The sequence below is a fragment of the Monodelphis domestica genome, chromosome 6 (genome assembly GCF_027887165.1).
Source record: "Monodelphis domestica isolate mMonDom1 chromosome 6, mMonDom1.pri, whole genome shotgun sequence".
In the NCBI taxonomy this organism is placed as follows: Eukaryota; Metazoa; Chordata; class Mammalia; order Didelphimorphia; family Didelphidae; genus Monodelphis; species Monodelphis domestica.
This window is the reverse complement of record NC_077232.1, coordinates 104,041,427-104,065,578: the sequence shown is the minus strand read 5'-3', so window position 1 is coordinate 104,065,578 and position 24,152 is coordinate 104,041,427. Positions and strand designations below refer to the sequence as shown.

Below are 24,152 nucleotides of genomic sequence, written 5' to 3'. Positions count from 1 at the left end.
ATTAAAAGGAATATCTCACTTTTTCGAGGGGCATTGACTCTTTGAGTTCATTATTTATATATAATCTTATTTTTGGGGTAACAAATTGTATCCATTTGCCACTGAGACTACTCTGAGATACTACTATTCAAATCTTTGATTATGGCCCTAGACAAATACCACGCACTAATGTTATTAATGCATCTTGATGTTATTATCTGATACAAAAATGATATTGCTTTATTTGGAAACAGATTTAGAGAATTAGGTAATTTGCCCCCCAAAATCGGCAGAACTGGTGTTTTAGTTACCTGGGGATTCAAATAAGTTGTCCTAACTCCTCATCTTATTTCAAGAACCCAAATCTAGGTTTGATTTTAAAATTATAGTAATCAGAATATAGGATTCCACAGAATATATTCCACTAATATCATAACTCCTACATGTTGGATTTCCCCAGCCAAACTTTCAAATTCAACTATTGGTTTTGGTGATATTATTGCATAACATTAAGCAAGAGTTTTAATCAAATGGTTTCTCTATCATCCATTCAAGATGATTAAATAGGAAGCTACTTTTTTCAATAGACATTTTTTTATCTCTACCACTACTTTATGGGCCTTCACCTGTAAATGGCAGATGCCGGATAAGATCCTGTGTCGTAGCTGGCCCGCACTCGCCCACGATACAGCTCCACTGCTATATGGTCTTTGTCACCTTTATACAGAAGAATTCCACTGTCCTCATCTGTGGCAATCTAATGAAAAAGTAATCACTGAATTATAATGAAAAAAAGGATTCACACTAATACAATGTTGCATTCCAAACACAATGGGTAGACTTCATGAATTTAAAGTCTGTTTTCTTAAAGAAATGGAGAAGTATGAATGCATGCCAAAATGACCTACTACATTAAGACACAAATACTGGTCTCTCTGCTTTGAAGTAAAGTAAGGAAATGTTAAACAACTGAGTAAAGTGGTTGTAGGAAGGCCATGTATTCAATTAGCCAAATAATGATCAAGTCTTCTTCCCAGGCTAGCAATTTCATCAGTTTTGTCTTTTTTAACTTGGAAATATATGCTTACTGACCTATGTGTCCCTAGGCAAAGAACTAAACTTTCTAAGGCTTAATTTTCCTCCACCCATGGGCATTCTGAGGGTCCTCCTGGCTGGATTATCTTATATTTTGCATTTTGTTGGCAATCTATAACAAGTATTATTTTAAGATGAGGCTAGTTTTATTGTTACCCTCACATAAAACATCTTATTAGTTTGAATCAAATCATACATATGACAATCCTAAGAATATCTTTGTTCTTTTATTCCCTTTTGGTCTCAGAGATGTCACTGAAGTCACTAGTAGGTGCGAGCCCTATGATCTTCTGAGTATTTCCATCTTGAGCCAACATAAGGAATGTTAGGCAACTGCAGAAACATGATGATCTATTCAAAATACTTGGATTCATTTCCTGGAAAAAGAGTTGCAGACACTGCTGGGTTCACTGCAACCTATTATCAATAATACTCTTTTCTTTTACCATCCTGAAACCTATTTGCACTCAAATAGACAGACAGACACACAGACACACATACACATAGACACACACACACACATACTCATATACATGTTTATAGATAACTGGGGTATATGTGAGGACTAGCTTTCCCACATACCAAGCTGTATTCTATTATATGGATGGCCCAAAATAAGTACTTTCCCCCCCTTTTTCTTCAACTAGCATGACACATTAGGAAATATTGAGCATTCTCACTTATCTATTTAAAGATAATATAGGTCAAGCAATATTGTTCCCAAGTTAATGTGACCATAAAAAACACAACAAAAAATTTCTTATTTTCTACAATCCTCAAAGGTTATCTGTTGGTTGAAGGAAGGAATAAATGAATGAATCTGAATTCTGCCTACTTCTTCACAGGAAGAGAATTGAGATCATTATCTAACTCCTTGTTTTGAAATGTATAAGTGAAAAAAAGAGGAGATGGAAGTATATGTGTTTTAATGAAATTTATTCTGTGGCTAGCAGAATACCAGTAACTTTTTCCCTAATAAAATACATTTATTAAGCATCCACTAATATGCCAAGCACTGTGATAGACCTATGTGGAATAAACACAAATATTTATTGAGCATCTTCTGTGTACAAGCACTCTGCTAAAGGAGAGATGGAAACTCAAGAAGTGACATGGGCTCAACCTTCAACAAATTAAGTTCATGAAATGTTTATTTATTTAAAAAATACTTATATCTTCCATCTTAGAATCAATACTAAATATTTGTTCCAAGGCAGAAGAGTGGTAATGAGTAGGCAATTGTGGTTAAGTGACTTGTCCAGGGTCACATAGTATGAAGTATCTGAGACCAAATCTGAACCCAGGATCTCCAATCTCTAGGGCTTGCTCTCTATCCACTGAACCACCTAGCTAACCCCATCCAATATCGATTAATTGCTTATTCTGTGCAAGTTATTATTCCAGATGCTATAGCTACAATGACAAAAATGAAAAATATCCTGTCTTGAAGTAATTTTTAAAAATATTCTATTGTTAGTGATATAACATGTGAGTGATATAACTTGTAAACAGAGAAATAAATACAAAGTGATATGCAGAGGGACAAAGCATTAACAAGATGGCCAGGGTTCTTAACCTTTTTTTTTTTTTTATCATGGAACCCTTTGACAGTCTGGTAGAATGTAAGGACCCTTTCTCAGAATGATGTTTTTAGATGCATAAAATGAGATATAGGATATTATACAGAAAAGCAATCATATTAAAGATATAAAAATATTTTTCTATCCAAGTTTACAGACACTTCTTGAATCCATTGAAGTAGTAGGGTCTGGAAGGGCACCAAAGCTGAGACTCTAAGAAGGTTTAGGATTTATAAGAAACTGAGGTCAAAAGGGAGTACAAGATGCCCTCAGAGGAAATGGAGTTTTTGTTTTTGCTAGTAGTTGCAATCATTATTTTGAAATTTCATGGTTGTCTTCAGATATCACTGAATACATGAATAAAACCAATACTTTCCAAGAAAACAGAGCTAAAAAAGACTCACCAGTTTTTCTTGTGTATTCTATCATGAGATCTGTTAGTTAATATAATTACATAATATCTGTTTAATTTTAAATACAATGTTTTGTGAAGGAAAATTACTGAAGCTTTTCCCAGACAAATTTTGTTTGAACTTTGCCTTGTTTCTTTGTGTTTTCATAAAGCCAAGAACACCTCATTGGTAGCTTTCATTACCTTCCTTTACTTTTTCAGAAAACTATGATTTATAACTCCCTTAAATGCCTGTTTCCAAATAGCAGCAGCAGCAGCAACAACAACAACAACAACAACAAAAGAACAAGTTTTGGCTTGAGATCAAGACATCTTACCTGTAGAGTGATGTTTGTCTGAGGTTGAACCTTGGCTGAAGGTATTTGAAGATAAGATTCCTTGTTGACAAAATTGACACTGACCAACTTTTCACACTTTTCACCCTGGTAGCCAGACAAGCACTGACATATTGGCTCATTTATTTTTATGATGCACTGGGCTCCATTCTGACACTCAAAATTATCGCAAGGACTGGTCCGAGGTAGAACCATTGGTGGAGAAAACTCACAAAATAAGCCACTATATTTCAAACAGAGAAAATAATATTTTACTTTCCTACTAGTCTGGAATCAAGGAAACAGTACTTAAGTTTAAATACTCCTTTCTAATTCTATTCTTACCTGTAACCTTCTGGGCAAATGCAAGTATAGCCATTCACTGCATCTGTACAATGGGCTCCATTCTTACACTTGTTGTCCTGGCAGTCATCATAGTCAATATCACAATGCTCACCTACATATCCAGGGGTACAATCGCATCTGTTTTGATAAATAAATTGAGTAAATCTTTATTGACCTTAAATGAATTAAATATTACATCTAAAAAAGAGATACCACTATCTTTAAATAACTGAGTCACAGAAGCTTTGAAAAGAGACCTTACCCAATCATGTCCCCAAAGGCTTATCTGAAAAAAATCGTCTCCCTGGGATAGAAGGTTAACTCGTTGAGGAAAGGATACATTTTATTTTTTATCCTTTTTTCCTTAGCCCCTCTTATACAATGCTTGGAATGCAGTGATTACTTAGTGTTTGCCAAATCGTATTATGACTTATTTAATGTCTTTCCTTCTATTTCACACATCTCAAATTTATGTAGCACTTTTCAGAAATCACTTAAATTTATGTAGCACTTTCCTTACAACCCCTTTATGAAGTCAATAGCACAAAAGCACAATAGCACAATAACACTATCTATATTTAACAGCTGAGAAAATAGAGACTTTGAAAACCGAGGAGGCCTGCCCAAGGGTCATATAATAAGTAGCAAAAACATATCTCAAAGTGAGTTCTTCTAACTTCTAATCCATCAGCCCTCCTAAACAGTGAGTCTTATTTTTCTATTTTATATCTACAGTGCTTGGTACAGTACTTTACACATAGCAGAACCCTTAATAAATATTTTGTTCATTCATTTGTTTCTTCCACTACACCATTCTGGCTTTCCTACTTGTCAATGCCAAGTGATATTGACTCAAAAAAATGACAATAAATATTAAGAATTTAAGAGAAAATGACATCTCATGATGACTTTTTCATGGGCTTCAAGCATGCTATTTTTCAGGCTCTGCCTCTTTTCCTTGAGTTCTTTTATATGGTGATAGTGATAATTTAAATGCCTGATTTCCAGTATTAAGCACATGTTTAAAAATATTTCCTTAATGTTTTATTTCCCAGGATTGGTTGGTAACACTTGAAAGTGTAATGAGGTTAAGAATAGACTTAAAATATATTAACTTTGAAAGAAAATAATTTATAATTCACTCTATGTAAATGCTGATGAAGATGATGGTTTGAATTAATCAATTCCAGTCATACCAATCCATTAATCTATCATTAGGATTTTTATCTGTCATTCTAGTACCTAGTAGTTTGTGCTCCAGATGAAGCTTCTACATATTATCACATACTTGTGAAATACATCTTAATGATTATTCTCATTCCTATTTGAAATCCATGTCCCATTTTTAATATTTCTAAATCCTCAGCTACCTTCAAACAAGGCATTTGAGGCAGCTTGGTATGTTGCTGAGAATGCTGGCTTTGGAGTCTCTTTTCAAATCCCAGCTCTGCCATTTAACTCCTTGTGTGACCTAGAACAAATCACTTGGCCACTATTGCCCTCAGTGTCCTCTTCTTTAAAATGAGGAGTTAGACTACATAGTGTTTAAAGGCTATGAGCGAATCTTTCCTATCTATCTATATATCCTATGTGTGAATTCGACCACTATTTTAATTACAATTAGAATTGATACAATTATAAGACTTCAACTCAATTCAAAATTTAGATTGAGAAAATTGTTGAAAGTTTGACGACTACAAACATTGGTGGTAGTCACAAACAGTGACTACTAAAGTAGTCAAGTGTGATGTAACTGATTTTTACATTTGAATACCATATGTAGAAAACAAATCAGTAGGCTAAGAATGATAGCACTCTGAAATTGTGTGTGTGTGTGTGTGTGTGTGTGTGTGTATTTTAATGATCACAAAAACCAAGTAAACAATGTGATTGAAGGAAGATGGATCTTAAGTGGTACTATCCATTCTCAACTAGATGGGCAGGCATGAATCAGAGAACTTCCATCAGTGTTAATGGAATAGTGTAGCTGAAGCTGCTATGCTTTAAGATGAAGAAAAACTTTGAATTATTTATCTTTAAAAAAAAAAAGAATCAAAGGAAGAGCTATAAGAACCATATGTACCCTGGAAAGGCTAAAAGCTGATTTTGTATTCTCTTCTACAAATATTTTTTTTTCCAAGTCCATTATAAGTGGAATCATTTTAAGAGGACCAGTATCTTTGTCAATCTTTTACTCACTAAAATGAGTGTTATAATGCAATATATAAATTTAAATAAAAATTCCTATCAGGAATGCCAAAATATATGCCATATACTATCCAGCCACTTTTGTGACAAAGAGAGATGGGTAAGTAAAGAAAGCCAAAAATGTAAACCACGTGATAAAGAAGCTAAAAATCTAAGTGAGATGCATGCTTCAAAATACTGTGGATGGCACTCTGGTATAAAAATATCAAAGAGCAATATAAAAGATTTATGAGAAGGATAATAAAGCAAGAAGACTAAAAATCAGCTCTCCTTGTGGTATAATAAGAAACGAAGCAGCAACCCAGCTCAGAACTATAGAACATAAAAACTGGGGCTTAGACCTCCTCTAATACAACCCTCTTACAATAAGGATAAGAAAAGGATCCTTACGAAGGTGAATCAACTTATCCACGGTCATACAGTTAGTTTGCTAGCTAACAGCTCTTTCGGCAGCTGACAGAACAACAGCCACCTATTACCAGAGCTATAAGAGAATGTAGAGGTCACTGAATAGTCAAGTCCCTCATTTTAGAGCTGAAAAATTGAGGCCCGAAAGAAGGGAAATGATTTACCCAAATTCATAAAGCTAGCAAGTATCAGAGAAGAGAATCAAATCCATGTCTTTACCCTCGGTTCACATTGTTCCCTCAAATATATCATCCTGCATTAAAGAAAGAGAGTCAGCATGCTAATTAATGGAGACAGCAGAAACAGAAGCTGGGATCTAGGAATAGGTCAAATATAAGTCAGAAAGACTATCTTTAGAAATTTCAAATCTGTTTTATTGGTGTCTTTTGACTTATATTTTCCTTTTTCTCTTCCTGGCATTTGCAAGGAGGCTAGTGAAAGCCAATGCTTTGCCTTATTAACTTGTTTTGAGCTAAACTAGCTTCAGAAATAATACCACTGTTCCCACATTACTGATAGAAATAGCAGGTTTTCCAAATCTGCTAATTCATAGTTTAGTAATAACTACTTTTTAACCTATGCATCTTAATTGATGGTAATTGTGGATTAGTCTTTCTGAAGATGGACTCCTTTATTTTCAAATGGTTTCCAATGAGTCTTACTAATAACCTATCTTGTAATTACAGCTTAAAAAACACTGCAATAATTCTGCTCTAATGTTAATTACAGTGAAGTCTGTTTAAGAAATAACCTATATTTGAAGACCACCTGCTTCCACAGCTAATTCTTCTGAGAATTGATTACATTTTTCATGTGTGACACATTCTGAGGCCAGGCTTAATGGCCACCTGTGGCATACAACCATGGAGTTTACAAAGGTTCTAGGAAAAAAAAAATACCTCTGGAGAAAGGATGTTTTATCAGAATGTAGAGTAACTGTTTTTCAAAATTAAAAATAAAATCATCAATAATCTTGCTTATCCTTAAGCAGGGATTTGAACAGAACTCAAAATATAAATAAAATATATAATGAAATATACCCCAAATTCTTTTATAACAAAAAACCCCAAACAACTAAAAGCACTTGGAGAAATGTTCTACAAACAAGAATAATCAATATGCTTTCTAACGTGGCTAAACTCATAACATTAAGTATGTTTGAGTACAGAACTTATGGATCCAATGTTTCATTTACTAAAGACAACATGGTATAGGCAAAGAGCATTATTTGGAATTAGAGGATCTACCACTTAATAGCTGTGTGATTTTGAGGAAGCCCTTTCTGAGCCTCCATTTCTGCATCTGGTATACTAAGGAATTGGCCTGTTCAAAGCTTCTACATTTAAAATAAATAGGTCCTTAACAAATACTTGGTTATTTTTTTTTGTCACGAACCCCTTTGGAAGTCTGGTGACACCAATGAACTTCTCAAAGTAATATTTTTAAACGCATAAGATAAAATATAGAGGATTAAAAAGGAAACCAATTATATTGAATATTTAAAGGGGCTCTTCATTTGTGGTCTGATTCACAGACATAAGACTGAATAAAAAGCCCTTTTCTAGAGAAATTTAAAATCTAACTCTAACATCATTTTATTCCCTTTTCCTGTAGAAGATAGAACATCTTTTTCCTAGTCTGAAATACCTTCCTTTCCAATTTTCTACCAAATTCCTACATTTTGTTCAAAACTCAACTCATGTACTCTCTTCCCCAAGAAGTCTTTCATCATTTCCCTGACCCAACCACATGATAACATTTGTAAGCTTTATCCCATAGTCTAGAAAAGTATGTGAAAGCGCTGATTAAACCCTTAAATAGTACACCAGAGAAAGGAAATGTGATCAATTACTCACTGTCTTTTTGTTTTTGTTTTTTTGGGTTTTTTGGCTGTGTGTGTTTTAACTTTACAGTGTTGGGCAGTAGATATATCATGGGACTTGTGGAGTTAGGAGATATGTTTGAATCCTAGTTTTGTCATTTAGCAACAGGGTCAACTTAGACAAGTTATATAATATCTCTGAAGCTTAGTTTCCTTGTCTATAAAATGTAAATGTCCATATACATATTCCTTATGAAGAAAGTACCTTGTAAAGTTCTATATACATATGAGTTATTGTTATTATTTTTAGATGGTTCATGTATGGTACATCTTGTCTTACTAAGGAGAATATAAGCTTCTGGAGGAGAGGCCATATTATCTAATTTTTGTATCTCTAGATCACTTGGTACAGTAAAAGTTACTAAAAAGACATTAGGGACTAGTATAAATGTCAGTCAATTCTGAGTAAGAACTAATTCTACATGTGCCAGCATTCAATTAGCTTTAGTTCCACAAACAGTAACATGTGTGTTCAAGGTACTGTGCTTAGAGCAGGGGATACAAAGATAAATATGATAGATAAACACCCTGTTTCCCAAGTAGCTAAGTCTCCTGAGGAATGTAGGAAAGGGATGTTGTTATTCAGTTGCTTCTCTCTGTGACCCCCTTTTGGGGTTTTCTTGGCAAAGATACTGGAGTAGTTTGCCATTTTTTTCCTCCAGCTCATTTTATAGGTGAGAAAACTGAGATAAGCAGGGTTAAGTAACTTGTCCTGGGTCACACAGCTAGTAAGTATATAGGACCAGATCTGAGCTCAGGAAAATGAGTCTTTCTAACTCCAAGCCTGGCACTCTAACCGCTGTGCCATCTAGTTGCCCTAGGGAGGGGATATATGTAGAAATGAGCATGATAAAGGAGAGAATGATAGAAGATCAAAGGAGACATAGTAGAAGTATTATTCTAAGAGAAATATAGGATTATAGAAATTACTTTCACTTTGTGGTGGAAGATAATCAAGGGAAGAAAGACTTTTCACCCCGGTAGCCAGACAAGCACTGACATATTGGCGCATTTATTAAAAGAAGAAAGAGTGGTAGGGTGAAAAGGGTCTTGAAAGAAGGTAAAAACAACATTCAATGGAGCTCAAAGGAAAGAAGTTCATTCCAGGTATGGGGATAATATGATCAAAGGCAGAGAATAAAAAAGGTTAGGATTGGAAAAGAGAGTAGTCTTATTTCACTGAGGATGAGGTTTGATTATAGAGGGTCTTAAATGTCAGGTTATTGTCAGGCAATATGGAGCCATTAAAAGTTTTTGGGTAGAGCAGTGTGATATAATTGGAGCAGGGCATCAGGAAGATATATATTATATAGAATATGCATTTATTGTGTATGTATACTTTTACATATATACAGATACACATATAGATTTTATATTATATAAATATAAATAAATTTCCCTTATTTTCTTAATAATAGCTCTATGATAGTTAACTATCTTGCCCAGAGGCACATAATTAAGAAATATCTGAGGGAAGATTTGAATCCAGGCTCTACTGATTCCAGGCCTGACACTATCCTTTGGGCCATCTAGCTGTGCCCATTAGGGAGATTATTCACATAGCAGTTTGGAAGATGGTTTAGAGAAGGGCTAGAATGGAAGCAGAAAGACTAGTTAGTAGGTTATCTGTCTTGAACTAGGCATTTAATTTTTCTGGGTCTCAATTTCTTCAACCTTAAGGCAAAGAGACTGGGCAAAATGGTCTCCAAGGTGTTCCATCAAAGCGGACTTTATAAGTGCTTCCCCCCCCTCCCCCAGTATGCAATACCCCAAAGGCCTTCCACACAGAGTGCTGCTGCTCCCCAAAATGGAACTCTTCTTTTATTATTTTTCTTCCCCAATGCTAAGAAGTAATTGTGTTTTCCAATATGGCATATACTGCTAAGAATACCATTGAGACCCAGTGAGAAAAAACTTTATTTAGCCTGAGTGAAAGGGGCTGAAAAGACTCTTATAAGGAAGAAAATCTCTAGAAGCTACAAGATCATCCCGATACAAAATATGAAAATATTTCCACGTACTTGTATCCTTTTGGTGTCAGGATGCACTTTGAGTCATGTTGGCAGGGGTTAAGGTCCTGGGCACAAAAATCAAGTTTCTCCTCACACAACTCACCTGTAAACAGCAAACAGCATTAGTTCAGTGGGGACATTGCCATGAAAAGAAAATGAAGCTTCAATGGCTTCCCTCTGGCAGCAAAATAATTCAAGCTGGTTAAAAGGTGACCTTTTTATAACTAACTCAGATAGGATATCCAGCTTTTTTTTTTGGCTTTTTTTTAAATTTATTTTTTCCCCAGAAAAGAATGAATCAGGATTCCATCACCCCTGATTGGGTCTCCTCGGGTAATAAGGTAAATTTCACTGGGTAAAAGCATAATGAACATACAATGCCTTTAAAGTAATATCAAAAATTTTATGCAGTGATATTTTCAACTCATTCACCCAAGTAAATAAGAATACTACATGTAAAAGGAGGATCAAATGAGACAAGTCATGCATCATCACGTGGTCCCCAAGGAATTTATAAATGAATTTATAATTTAATAAGTGTAAGCACTAGGTAGCTCTAATCTGTAGGGACTATTTATATGTGCTGCCACATTTATGCATTTCTTTGAAAGAGCCCTAAAGTTTAAGTAGTAATATTAGTTTATTTTCTTGATATGACTAATTAATTGGATTCTGACATATTATTCGATCATTTCCATGGAAAGTAGGACTTTCCAATTCCTTCTAGAATCTATCAAGTTAACTAGAAAGGTGCAAACTCCTTTCGTGGCAAATCTTGTTTTGCTTCACTTCTTGACTATGTATGGACCTTGGAGAATGAATAAGTATTCTGCAACTGTTTATTGGTCCATTTACCAGGTGGTTAGGAAAGGCTTTTCAATTGATTAAATACCATCTCTGTAGCATTTTATAAACCCCAAAGTCCTATAAAAATACTAGTTATTATTATATGTGTAAATTAATTTCTAGATGGGTTTAATGTAGTAAATGAACCCAAAAAAAAGACTTGATTAAATAAGCCATTGATCATTTTCCAAAGAGTGATATGAGGTTTCATTTACTGAAAGAACTAGGATTCTTACTTACAATGTTACAAAAATAATTAAATATATCCAGAGCTATAAATGGAATTTCTTTTTAAGAAATGTGTACTTAAAAATGAACATGTTTTAGTGGGGAATTGTAGGTCTAGTGGTTCTCACTCAAGAAATCATGTCTGAACAGTTTGGAATGCCATTGAAAGCTCATCACAATTTGCTGAAAATCAGCATGGCAGTGTGTATTAAGACCTAGTCTCAAAGCTAAGATAACATAGGTTCAAGTTCCATCTCTATTCATATTGTCTGACTCACCCTGGGTAAGTCACTTAATTTCTCAGTGATATAGACAACTCTTTAAACTATAAAAATATAAATCATATGTGACCTGCATTGGTAGAAGAAGCTTCCTCACCTGGGAATTCCATACCAGTTAAATCACAGGTACAATCCCAATCCCCTATCTTTGCAGCCTTTATCTCACATTACTTCACATGATTACTTCAATACTACAATACTTCAATTATTACAATAAAATTGGACTAGCCACCATTACTATATAAATATCATTCTTTCTGGCCTCTGTACCATTTTTATATACTACCCAGGATGTCATCTCCCAACTCCCAATCTACTTTTTATGATTTAAGTCAACTGGCATCTTTTCCATGAGTCTTCTTTGACCCCATTTTGCTTAGTGTTAATTCTTTCAACTTTTTATTCAATAATGGTTAATTTTGTCTCATTCTTTCCCTCTTAGAGAAAGGGAATATGTCTTTTTGATCTTTGTATATATCTTCTCCAATCCCTGGAACAAGGGTTTCTAGAAAGTGCATTATAAATATGTGTTGAATTGAACTTAGTTACTTTTGGAACCTTCTTTAGCAATTAAAAAAAAACATACATAGTCAATTAAGACATGACTTTGGATACACTTCAGAACATATCATGTTTCTTAAAACACACCAGTGTATAATGAAAGTGAGATAAAACATAGTTATTCTTTCTAGAATAACTGGCCTCATCTCAAAAACTCAAGTTCTAAAAAAAAGGGATCTTCATAGTGGGTCATTTAAAAACAAGTCCCACTTAAGATAGCAGCAGGTTTTCCATTGAGAATCACTTTAAATGGATCAACTCAAAGGACTATGTTCCTTCTTTTTTTGAGTGCTAAGGCTGTGGCAGTGTCTTCTAATGAACTGATTTCAGAGCACACAGAGGTATTCTGTGAATGTTTCCCATCCACTTATCATATGGTGAAGAAAGGTTTTTCCACTGGTTTCTGAGCCAGAATTGAGCATGCACATAAAAGGCCCCAGTGATTCAACCTTGTCCCCTTCATATCTAGCTGTGTTCGAGTGAAAAGGAAATAACTTCTGTAAACCTGCAGGAGGGGAAAGCCCCAGTGGCCTATTCATCCCATCCAAGTTCAGATAAAGCCATCAACATATTGCCCTGCTGTTGCTTCTTTCTCTGTTGTGTCTATTCTTTCCTAACTTAGGTGAATGAGTACTAGAGATAGAATGGACTAGGGTGTAACCTTTGAAAAGTCAGGAGGGGACCAAAGAGTCCTGGAACTGGAAACCAACACTTGTGGGACTTCTGTGTGCAGGCTTAGTTCTGGTTTGGAAGAAAATAGCAAAAGCCTTTTCTAATCACCTGGCAAGAGGACCAGAAACAGAAACAGACAATCTGAGTTTGCTCCAAAGTTCACAGGAGGGATTGTTTTTATTCTCAGCACATTGGCCACTCATAATGCCTGGGCTCTCACTGACCAATTCTCCTTACATCTGTTTTAAAAAATATTCCCAAAAGATACTTTAGAAATGGATCCTTAAGATCATTAAAAAAATTATCTAGGGAAATTTGTAGAAACTGCATGTAGGTGGGGAATCATTTCTGTTGCTAACAAAAATATCATTGCATGCGAATATCAAGATACATGCATCCAAGGAAATCAAAAGGCTAACGTGAAAAAAGAGATACTTCACTCCTTCTCTGAAGGGTTAAAAATGGGCCAGGAAGCCTATGAGTGAGGGTGAGACAATATGAACTCTTTGTGTCTCTGCTAGTTCTTAATCTGTATTCTTAAGAAAGGAATTTTATAGAATAGGTATGGAAATACCCATATTTTTTTCTTATTTCTTATAAAATAGAATAAAAGGTAGAAAGGCTAAAACAAGAAATCAGAGAGGAACATTTTGGTTGAAAGGGAAGAAAGGTCTGTGAAAACAGAAAGGAGAATTCTGGTTGTTGACTCAGCACAAGAACGTCTAGTCGTCTGTTAGGCTCATAATACATTAACATAAAATATGTATACTATTTAATAATTATAGATTACATCAATATATTAAATAAAGCACAAATATACACATTCATAAAGTTATACATATTCGTTGTTCAGTCGTGTTCGACTCTTTGTGGACCCAAGTGGGACTTTCTTGGCAAAGATGTTAGAATGGTTTGCCATTTCCTTCTCCAGATCATTTTACAGATGAGGAGACTGAGGGAAACAAAGTTAAGTGATTTGCCAAAAGTTCTACAGCTAGTAAGTGTATAAAGCCAGATTTGAACTCAGAAGATGAGTCTTCCAGACTCCAGGTTCAATCCACTGTGCTGCCTTGCTGCCCACTATTATACATATACTCATGCATATATTTGTGTATATTTATGTATGTGAACAGAGGGGTATAGATGCATATATGTGCTTTTATATTTATATACATATATATCAGCTAACAACTGAGAGAAAAAGTTAACCTTTTGAAAACAAACTCATCTAAAGCATCTTAATTAGTTCTTTTTTTAATTAGAATTTTACTTTTAAATTTTATTTATTATTATTAAATTTATAATATATGTACATATAATAAATATTATTTATTTTATTATACATTATGTAAAAATAAATAAAATAAATATTAAATATTTAAAAATTAAATTTTAATTTAAAAATTTTAAATTAGAGCCATCAGAAATGGCTCTCTGCGATTTGATCTTACTGGGTTCTTTAATACATTCTTGTTACCTGAAGGTTTTTTTCTTAGCATTAAAAGAATTTTTTTTAACGCTTACTCTTGGTCTTTGATTTGATACTAAGTGTAAGTTCCAAGGCAGAAGAACAGTAAGAGCTAATCAGTTGGAGTTAAGTGATTTGTTCAGAATCTCATGTCTAGGAAGTTTCTCAGGCTAAATTTGAACCCAGGACCTCCTATCTTGAGACCTGGCTCTCTATCCACCGAGCCAGCCTCGACATTACATTTTTCTAACTAATATTCCTAAAATAATTTTGGGATTAAGTGCCTTTCAGTTCAACAGATTTCTATTAAATACTTTGGTGCCTGGCATTTTGCTAGTTGTTGAGATATTGGTTAAGAAATTAGACAGTCCTTGTTTCCTTGGAGCTTATATTCTTTTGGGGGACACATAATATATACATACAGATGTATTTATAATCTTTTTGGATAGGCGAATAAAGAGAGACACAAATAAGTTTGCAGAGCCAGACAGACTTCCTATAGAAGATAATATATGTTGAGCATTATTTTTTTTCCTAAATCTGCTTCTCCTTTTTAACAACCTTCATATTAGTAACCACATCATAATTTCTCATCTTAATGAGATCATCTATAGGGTCTACCAATGCACTGACCTTATGGCTTCTAGATTAATCTTTCATGGAATCATAGATTTAGAATTGGAAGAATCCTTAAAGATTGTTGAGTCCAACCCCTTTACTTTAGAGATGAACAAACTGAGAGGAATTGAATGACTTGCCCAGGGTCACATATCTAATAAGTGCCTGATACAGGATTTGAACTCAGTTCTTTCTGACTTCAAGTTCAGAACTCTATCATCACCCCACAACCCTCCCCAAACCCCCAAAACTTGGACAACAGAGGCCTTGGCAGTGGTCACACAAAAAATAAAGTTGAAAGGAATTTTAGAGCCCAGGTTCAACCCCATCAACTTATAGATGAGGAAACTGAACCAAACAGGTGAAATGTCTTGTTCTAGGTCACAAAGACAGTAAGTATTAGTATTTTTTTTTGATTGACTGAATGGTATCAATACTCCTTTGAATATCATTCTATGGTTCCATAGTAATTAAAATCTAGTGCCTGCAATTTGGCAATTAATACTCTACACAATATGGCTGCAATTCATCTTCTAGCTTTCCATCTTTCATATTCTAAAATATATATATAGAGAGAGATATTATATATATGCTACATTCAAGTCAAACTGCATCCCTGTTCTTGCTCTAAACTTACTTTCTTGCTCCGATATTCCCTCTGATGGCAATGGCCTATCTTCTGATACTTAAATCCTACCAATCATTTAATCCCTTTTCCAGTCTCACCTCTTTCACAAAGCCTGCCCTGATCTTTCTAAATGAAGGTACCCAAGTTTCCTCAACTCCACGAACTTTGTTTATACCTCTGCTATAAGATTTTTTCATATTTTGAAAAAAGCTATAACTATTTCCTTCGTTAATCTATCTTACAAAATATAAAATTCCATAAGAGGAAACAATGTCTTATTAATTATTTTTTATAATTCACATAGCTGTGCTATGCAAAACATAGGGCCTTGAGTAAACTTTAAGTTTAATTATGGAAATCAAAGTGATCTTAATTTGAATTCACCAAGGGGAACTGAACAAAAGCATAACATTTATTGCTGCCTTTCTCTGATGTTGGATGGATGATGATATGTAGGTTATCTAAATAGCTAACAGTGATGATATTATTCATATCATTATGACAATTTCTTTATCAATTACCCTTCAAACAAGTCCTTCCATTTGATAGGTAAGATTCCAAGTAAATTCTTTGGACATTTTTTTAAAGTTGAGGTCTAAATTAAAAAATATATATATGTATTTTTAAATTTATTTATTAAAATAACTTCCAGTAGGGTAACCTTCTTTGGATTTTGGCATCTAGAAAAGGAAAAAGAAGAAGTAGGTGGAAGAGGAGGAAGAGAGAGGGGAATGTGATGGGGAAGGGGGAGGAGAAAAAGGAGAAGGAAGAGGATGAGGAAAAGGAGGAGAAGGAAGAGAGAGAGGGAGAAGAGGAAGAATAAGAGGAAAGTCTGGGAAAGGGAAGAAGAGGAGAAGGATAAAGGGGAAAAGGAGGAGGAGAAGGAAAATAAATTATAGCTTTTAGCCTCCAATGTTCTTTTGTTGATACCTTAAAAACTTAATTTTCCTCCCATCCTTATTGGCTTCTCTATCTCCTACCCAATGAATTGCCGGACTTAAAACAAGTAATGATATGGGGGGGCGGGGTTTATAACTCACTGGATGACTATGATTGCCTTATTTCTGATTTGCCTGCCTTTGTTGATAGGAATTTCATTATTTTTGGTACAGATATAGATTTTTTTAAACCCTTACCTTTTGTCTTAGAATCAATACTATGTATTTATTCTATACATCATACATAGTACATTCTATACAATACATAGTATTGATTCTAAGGCAGAAGAGCAGTAAGGGCTAGGCAATGAGGATTAAGTGACTTGTTCAGGGTCACACAGCTAGGAAGTGTCTGAGTTCAGATTTGAACATAGGACCTCCTATCTCTAGGGCTGGCTCTCAGTCCACTGATCTACCCAGCTGCCCCCAGATATAGATTTTTAAGAAAAATACTGGTTATACATAGGTCAAGTCAACTCAAACTTCTGTTTGCTATATTTCATTTTCAGGTGCTAAGTACCCCAACCCTATTAGTGGTTAGTTTCCTATATATATCCGCACAACCTTTGTTCTCTTAGAAAATAGTCATACTATCTCATACCCAATACATATACAAAAATAAATAAAAATTACAAAATTACATGCCAGTTGTGTTTTGTATAAACAAATATACTTCTACATTATTTGTAGAATTGCAAATGGGTAAGATCATTTGGGGAAGCAACCAGAAATATAAGAGTCATAAAGGCAATCATCTCATTATTTGGTAAGATATCTTAAGACCCTTATAAAAAAGAAAAATAAAATAAGAAAATAGACTGATAAAAGCATTATTGGAAAAGAGAAAAAGATAAATAATCTATACTTCCAAAAACCATAAAATGTTCAAATTGCTGATATACATCAATGTTATTAAATATTGTAATGTAACTAGAAATAACAAATATTAAAAATATTAAAAATGTGGAAAAAACTTGAAATGCACACAGATGATGACTATTCAAAAGAAAATATTATAGCAAATGGACAGACAATATAATGGGATATGGAGTAAGACTAACATAAAGCATTATGGTAATCTCTGTGTTAAAGGTCACTTAACAATCAAATATAACAGATTTTTCTACTAGTAGCAATGCAATGATCCAGGACAATACTGAGGAACTTATGAGAAAGAATGCTATCCACATCCAGAGAAAGAACTGTGATGGTAGAAATACAGAAGAAAAATATATGATTGATCACATGCTTCTATGGGGATATGATTGGGTTTTGGCATTAAAAGATCACTCTACTGCAAATATGAATAATATGGAAATAGGTTTTGAACAATGATACATGCATAACCCAGTAGAATTGTTGTTCAGCTAACGGAAAGAGGAGGGAAGAGAGGTGGGAAAAAACCATGAATCATTTAGCCATGAAAAAATATTCTAAATAAATTAATTAATTTAAAAATAAAAATAAAATAATAAAGATCACTCAAAAAGTTTAAGTAGTTGAAAATATAAATTTAATAAGTTTTGCTATTGTTTAAAGTTAAGTTTACAACAGCATTTATTTAAAAAAGGAATATAATTTAAGTTCAGGATATGTGAATTTGAGTTATGTAATTCAACTATATACTATCTAAGTTGCAACTTCCAATTTTATTTCTCTTAGGATACTATACCTTTGGCCTGGTACCAGATAAAATAATTCTTTAACAAGACTCCACTTCTCATAATACATTCTATTTTTCTTTCCAGTTTCTTAAGCACTCACACTTGAACTTCTGAGAGCTCACAAGATCAGACTAAAGCAGTTTAGTTTAAGGCTAAAGTAGAGTAACACAGCAGTCTAGAGACTAATATCAAAGAATATTTCTTCAAAGAGCACTTGCATTTGAAATGTTTTCAAGCAGTGGCCTATGACTGTATCTCAGTGGGGTTGTAACAATTCTACTTCTCACCTTTTTAAAAGTACCTACATAGTAAAGGGAAAATAGCTTGTCATCTATTTTGTTCTCTTCTCCCCTAACCCCACAGACCTAACTCCAGTGTAGTCTTTCTATTTTGATCAACTGAATTAGTAGGCTGGTTATGTAGCCACTGGGGAGCTGTATTTTTGATGACTATGGAAATAAAATCTGTTTCAAACCATTGATAATTCATGTTGAAGCCCAGTCAAAAAGAACATTAAAAGCAAATCATACTAGTTGATTCCTTTGTAATACATCCCACATAACTTCAATAGTAACCTCTGCTAAGAGCCACCATCACGGTGAGAACTATTTGTCAGATAAAAGCTTACCCTGTGATTTTAGACATGGGTTCATCAAAGAAAAGATGAAATTGGGGTCACTGTGTGGAAGACTGAATTTTATGGATTTTATTCATTGATTATTCATAAATCCTGGAGTGGGTCAAAAGAGAGAATGTGGTTTCAGGAAGACCTTCATTCCTGGAATTCCTTTATCCTCCTTTCCCATTACCCACTCCACTCCCACCCTCATCATGAGTTCATGAATAATCTTTGAAATTCAAAGCATATCTGATAAATCAGACCTGAAATATGCCAGAAAAATTGTTAAAAACAAATATTAATGTCTTAAGTGGTCGAATTCTTCTAAGCTAGAAGTATATCTAGTTCTCATTATAAAATTCTTCTTGACTGGACCAATGAGTTCAGTAGAAAGAACAAGACTTTAAGCCTGGGGATTCAGATTAAGTACTGGTTCTCCCATTTTCTGACCAAATTTGGGCCTTTGAATTCTTTTTGTGCAAATGGCTTTCACTCTCTATGCTTTTGTTTCCTCATTTGTAAAATTGGGGCTAATACTATCATTTGTTTTACACAATTGTTATAATTTTAAATTATAAAAATGAAATTATAATTATGAATAAATTATTAAAAATGAAAGTGAAAGCACTTTGAAAATGATAAAGTAGTGGATTATTTTCAGCTATAACTATCATTATAAGTAATAAATAGCCATTGTTGAGAATGAGGTTAATCTGTGCTGTGCAGAGAATAATAGTATTCATATAGGGCTTTACTGTTTATAATGTACTTTATATACATTATCCCATTTCATCTTCATAACAACCCTAGTCAGTAGGTACTATTATTTTTCCAAAAGTTAAGTGACTTGCCCAGGGATATACAACATGAGCAGGAAGATTCAAATTCAGACTTTTTTTTAGTTTAAATCCATCATTCTATCCACTGTGCCCCCAGCTGCTGCTACAGGCTATGTTTGGAGAAAAAAATACTTCTTAAAAAAACCCAAAAACCTAAACACCTTCATAATGAAATATAACTCATAGATTTTAGCTTTGGTGCCCTCTGAAGTAGCAGGATTATAGCTGAAGGGAACGTATAATATAGATGCCCCTTAAAGATGGATAGAAATTAATAGCATAAGTTGTTATACTTCACACAGTAATGTTAGAAAGCCATTATAGAGAGTCTAGGCAAATGGGCATTAATATTGAAGAGCTGATGACCCAAAGGAAATAGAATATTTGTCCTCCTGGGCCTCAGTTTCTTCATCTGCAAAATGAGGAAGTTGAGATGAAATCTAATATACATCCTAGCTCTAACATTTTGTGGTACATTAACTCTCAAATACTTATTATAAAATACATGGAAAGAGCATTGCAAAACATAACTCACTATATAAATGATAGTAATAATTTATAAATAGGAAACTGCTAGTTATAATATCCCTATAGTAAGACCTTTCAGTTGTCCAAAACTGCACTGGTGCCATCTTATGCTTGAAAAAGGTGATGCTAGTTTGTTGGACTTGGAATAAGAGTACCCAAATACAGATCTCAGCTTTCCTACTTTGTGATGATGGGGCTACTTAAACCCTCTGGGTCTATTTATTTAACTTTAAAATGAAGATGGAGTATAGCTCTAGATTCCTTCTAGCTCTAAATATATTCTCACATGAGCCTATATTCCTGAAAATTTGAAATAAAAAGTGAAAGGATAAGGGGAATAGTTTTTTCTACTGTGAAAGATAAAATAACTTTGAAACATCTTATAACTAATAAATGCAAGAATAAATGCAAGAATAAGCTCTTTGAAGAGGGCGAAAGATGAATTCTGTTATCCAACTCCCAAGAGAGGGAATAGATGAAAAATGTTCAATGAAACATAGATATTTTGATATTGATATTGATTTACTTTGGTTAATTAAAATATTCTTTTTTATTCAATCCTTAGGAGTATAAGAGCGGAAAGAAACCAAATGGTTGTTAATTGAAAACAAACCAGCAATTCAAAACTGTAGGCAGGTCCTGCCTTGCCAGTACCACAATGGCAGTCCAAGATGACATTTTGTCAAAATGTAAGGTCCTTGAAGACAAGGATTTTTTTTTCTTTTCTTTGTCTTCATCTCCCAAAGTAAAATTCTATTGTCTGGAACACAGCAAGTACTTAATAAATGCCTGGTGAATTTAATTGAATTCTTTAAAGTAACTAATCCGTGGAAAAAGCAAGAAAAGACAAAGTTTTATTTTCACTGGGTACTGTTTCCTTTTCAAAATGACTTAAGAGAATTAATAATTATTTGACTGTGAGGGATAAAGGTATATATTAAAGCCTTATTGCTGATAATAAATTATTTGCTCTGTCCTAAAAAGGTCATTGATGTAAAACTTTCTGAATATCATTGCAGGATGAAAGTCATAATTTGTTGGAGGTGACATTTTTGTTATTTTGAATTTAAAACTTGTAGGTCAAAGAGCAAGATCATAAAGTAGGTTTATGCATGTATTTAGTGAATACTCTGCTATTTCTTCACAAAGAATGTATTAACTGCCTACTATGTACCAGGAGCTTTGCTAGGTATTGGGGAGACCCAAAGATAAAATGAAGAACAATATATTCTATGGAGGCAGGACTTTTGAGAGGGTGTGGGAGAGGAAATAAAGCTAACCAATTAGCATTATAAAGCAAGTGATCATTAATTTACAGACATTTGTGATCTTAAGGCTCTTAAAAAGGGTATACTTGATCTCATAATTAATAACAATTTATGACAGGCCACATTTAAGAAGTAGATTTCATTGTTTGGTCATTACTTAGATGCATAGCTTTGAGGGATAGAAGATAGATTTATTTAATATAGCATTCATTACTTAAGAATAATTTAAATGCTACTAAAAAATAACAAAATGCAAGCAGAACATAGCATAGGTTCATCATAGATAAGAAAAGGGAAGCAATCATGTTGGAAAAATATGATTAAAAAGAAATGGGAAGATGAATTTGAATAAACTATATATCCACATGAACTTTAGAAAAGCAAAAAAACTGTTTAGAAAGTCAACAAAATGATATATGAACTTTCAAAAGTCAACCAGAAGACAATGATATATAACATTTGATAAAACCTTGTTAAAATACGTTACTGAATTTTAAACAGAAAATCTATTTAGTCTGATGAGAAAAATGCAAATGTTGATCCAAGTATGATCCTGCTGTTAATACTACATCAGAGTAATATCACCACTCATTTCCATTCAACTAATATTTATAAGGTGTCTGAAATGCATTAAGTACATCCAAAATGAACCAGGTAGAGAAGACCATTTAATGGGTTCTACATCAAATAAATATATTTGAATAAGCAGCCAAGTGAATTGTTGCTAAGATTTTGGAATTGTAGATTTTAGAAATACCTTTATTGTTATTTTTAGAACTATGCTATAATTGCTTTTCTTGATATATCTTGGAATTTCTCAGCATATAAATGCAAAGGCAGACTGGTGATGAGAAAACAACACTAGATTAGAAATCTAGACATTTCAGATTTTCCTTCTGGGTTTTTGGGATAAATGGCCAAGTGATTTTGGTCAGCTCTAATATGCAAAAATGATGAGATTAGACAATATCATCTTTGTAATCTCTTCCGGTTCTAAGATTCCATGATTTTAAAACTGATTCTAATATTGTCATGAGAAAGTACAGTTATTAGAAATCTATGGGAGACAATATAACTTTAAAAATATATTTACCCTATGCCTTGGGGAGTTAGATGGTGTAGTGTATAGAATGCCAGGTCTGGAGTTAGGAAGACTGATTTTCCTGAGTTCAAATCTGGCCTCAGACACTTACTAGCTCTGTGACTCCAAGCAAGACACTTAACCCTTCTTCCTCCCCTGAAAAATGAGCTGGAGAAGGGAAAGGCAAACCACTATAGTGTCTTTGCCAAGATTACCCCAAATGAGATGACAAAGAGTTAGACACTCCTGACAAACAATCAGTACCCTTGTGTTGCTACTTTTATTTTTCTCTCTTCTCCTTTCCTAATTCTTAACTTGTAGTTCTTTTCTCTCCCTAAACTAACTTGGGAAGGTTTCCCTAATCACTTAAAAAAATCATTAGGTTCTGTTTGTTCTGCTATTAACTATGTTACCATGGACAAGCTGCTTTACCTCTTTTGGTCTTTATTTTCTTACCTGCTAAATGGTGAGTGAGGAGGAGGAGATATTAGACTATATTATGTCTAAGCTCTGTTTCAGCTCTACACCCTATAATGGACTTAGGCAACATAAAATTATAAGTGGATTTAATTTTGCTTCTACCACAGACTCATATTGAGAAAAACAAATCAAATAAATAACCTTCTACCTCACTGTGTCCTCCACTCATTCCTTAGAGCTGAAAACTACAGTTGTCTAACAAATGTTTATTCTTGTCTCATCTCCATCAAGATATTACTTGCTAAATTTGCTTCATTGGGCCCTGACTGTAGTAATTGAGCTTTTTTTGCAGAGTAAGCCTGATCCACTCTACCCAAATTCCACCAGTTAATGTACCTGAATCTTAAATTAGTTCCCTGGTTCTTGCATCTTATGGGACTAAAAACCTTCTTTATTCTCACAGTCTATGCAGGGAACACTTCATTGATGCCATTCTTTTACCTAGGTGTTATTAAACTTCCTAGAAAATAAATAAGTACTTGCTTGCTTGGATTTTTCCATGTCTGTTCTTCAACAAAAGTTCAAGTTTATATTTGGAGACTGAGAGCAATGTTCAGTGAGAAAGTTCTCTAAGCTTCTGTTTCTTCATCTGTATATGTGGGGATTGGATCGCTTGGTCTCTGTGGTCCCTTCTGTCTTTAAATCTATAATTCTATGACTATATCATCAGGAGGCATATATACACTTAAGAAAATGTATGAATTAAAATTATTATCATGATCACTCTCATCATTATAGCAAAATTTATTTTTATTTTTAAATTTTTTTCTATAGCAACTTTAGAGTTTATTAAGGGCTTTCCTCATAACAATCCTATGAAATATAGTAATATCCCCTTTTTGCAGATGAGGAAAGCTCAGAGAGGCTCCTGTAACTTGCCTATTCTTAGTTACTTTCTCTCTCTTTTCTCTGTAAAACAAAATTTAAATGATACTGCACAAAGGAATTTCATATCAGAAAATCCTAACTGGAGGGCAAACAGGTGGCTCAGTGGATTGAGAGTCAGGCCTAGTGACAGGAAATCCTCATTTCAAATTTGGCCTCAGACACTTCTTAGCTGTGTGATCCTAGCAAGTCACTTAGCCCCATTGCCCAAGCATTACCACTCTTTTGCCTTGGAACCAATACTTAGTATTGATTCTAAGACAGAAGGTAAGGGTTTGAAAAATTCTAATTGGCTTTATTTATAAAGTAGGAT

General features: G+C 33.9%; 1 protein-coding gene across 4 annotated transcripts in view; it reads right to left on the bottom strand.

Moving 5' to 3' along the window:
- Positions 1 to 24,152, bottom strand: part of SLIT2 (slit guidance ligand 2) — a 392,002-nt gene that overhangs the window by 31,287 nt on the left and 336,563 nt on the right. For all 4 annotated transcript variants that reach the window (XM_007496674.3, XM_001368444.5, XM_056802468.1 and 1 more), the window contains 4 exons: positions 10,245 to 10,338; positions 3,726 to 3,863; positions 3,384 to 3,624; positions 606 to 736 (listed from right to left, as the gene is read on the bottom strand). In XM_007496674.3, coding sequence (XP_007496736.1) covers positions 606 to 736; positions 3,384 to 3,624; positions 3,726 to 3,863; positions 10,245 to 10,338 — 604 coding nt within the window. The remainder of the gene's footprint in view (positions 1 to 605; positions 737 to 3,383; positions 3,625 to 3,725; positions 3,864 to 10,244; positions 10,339 to 24,152) is intronic.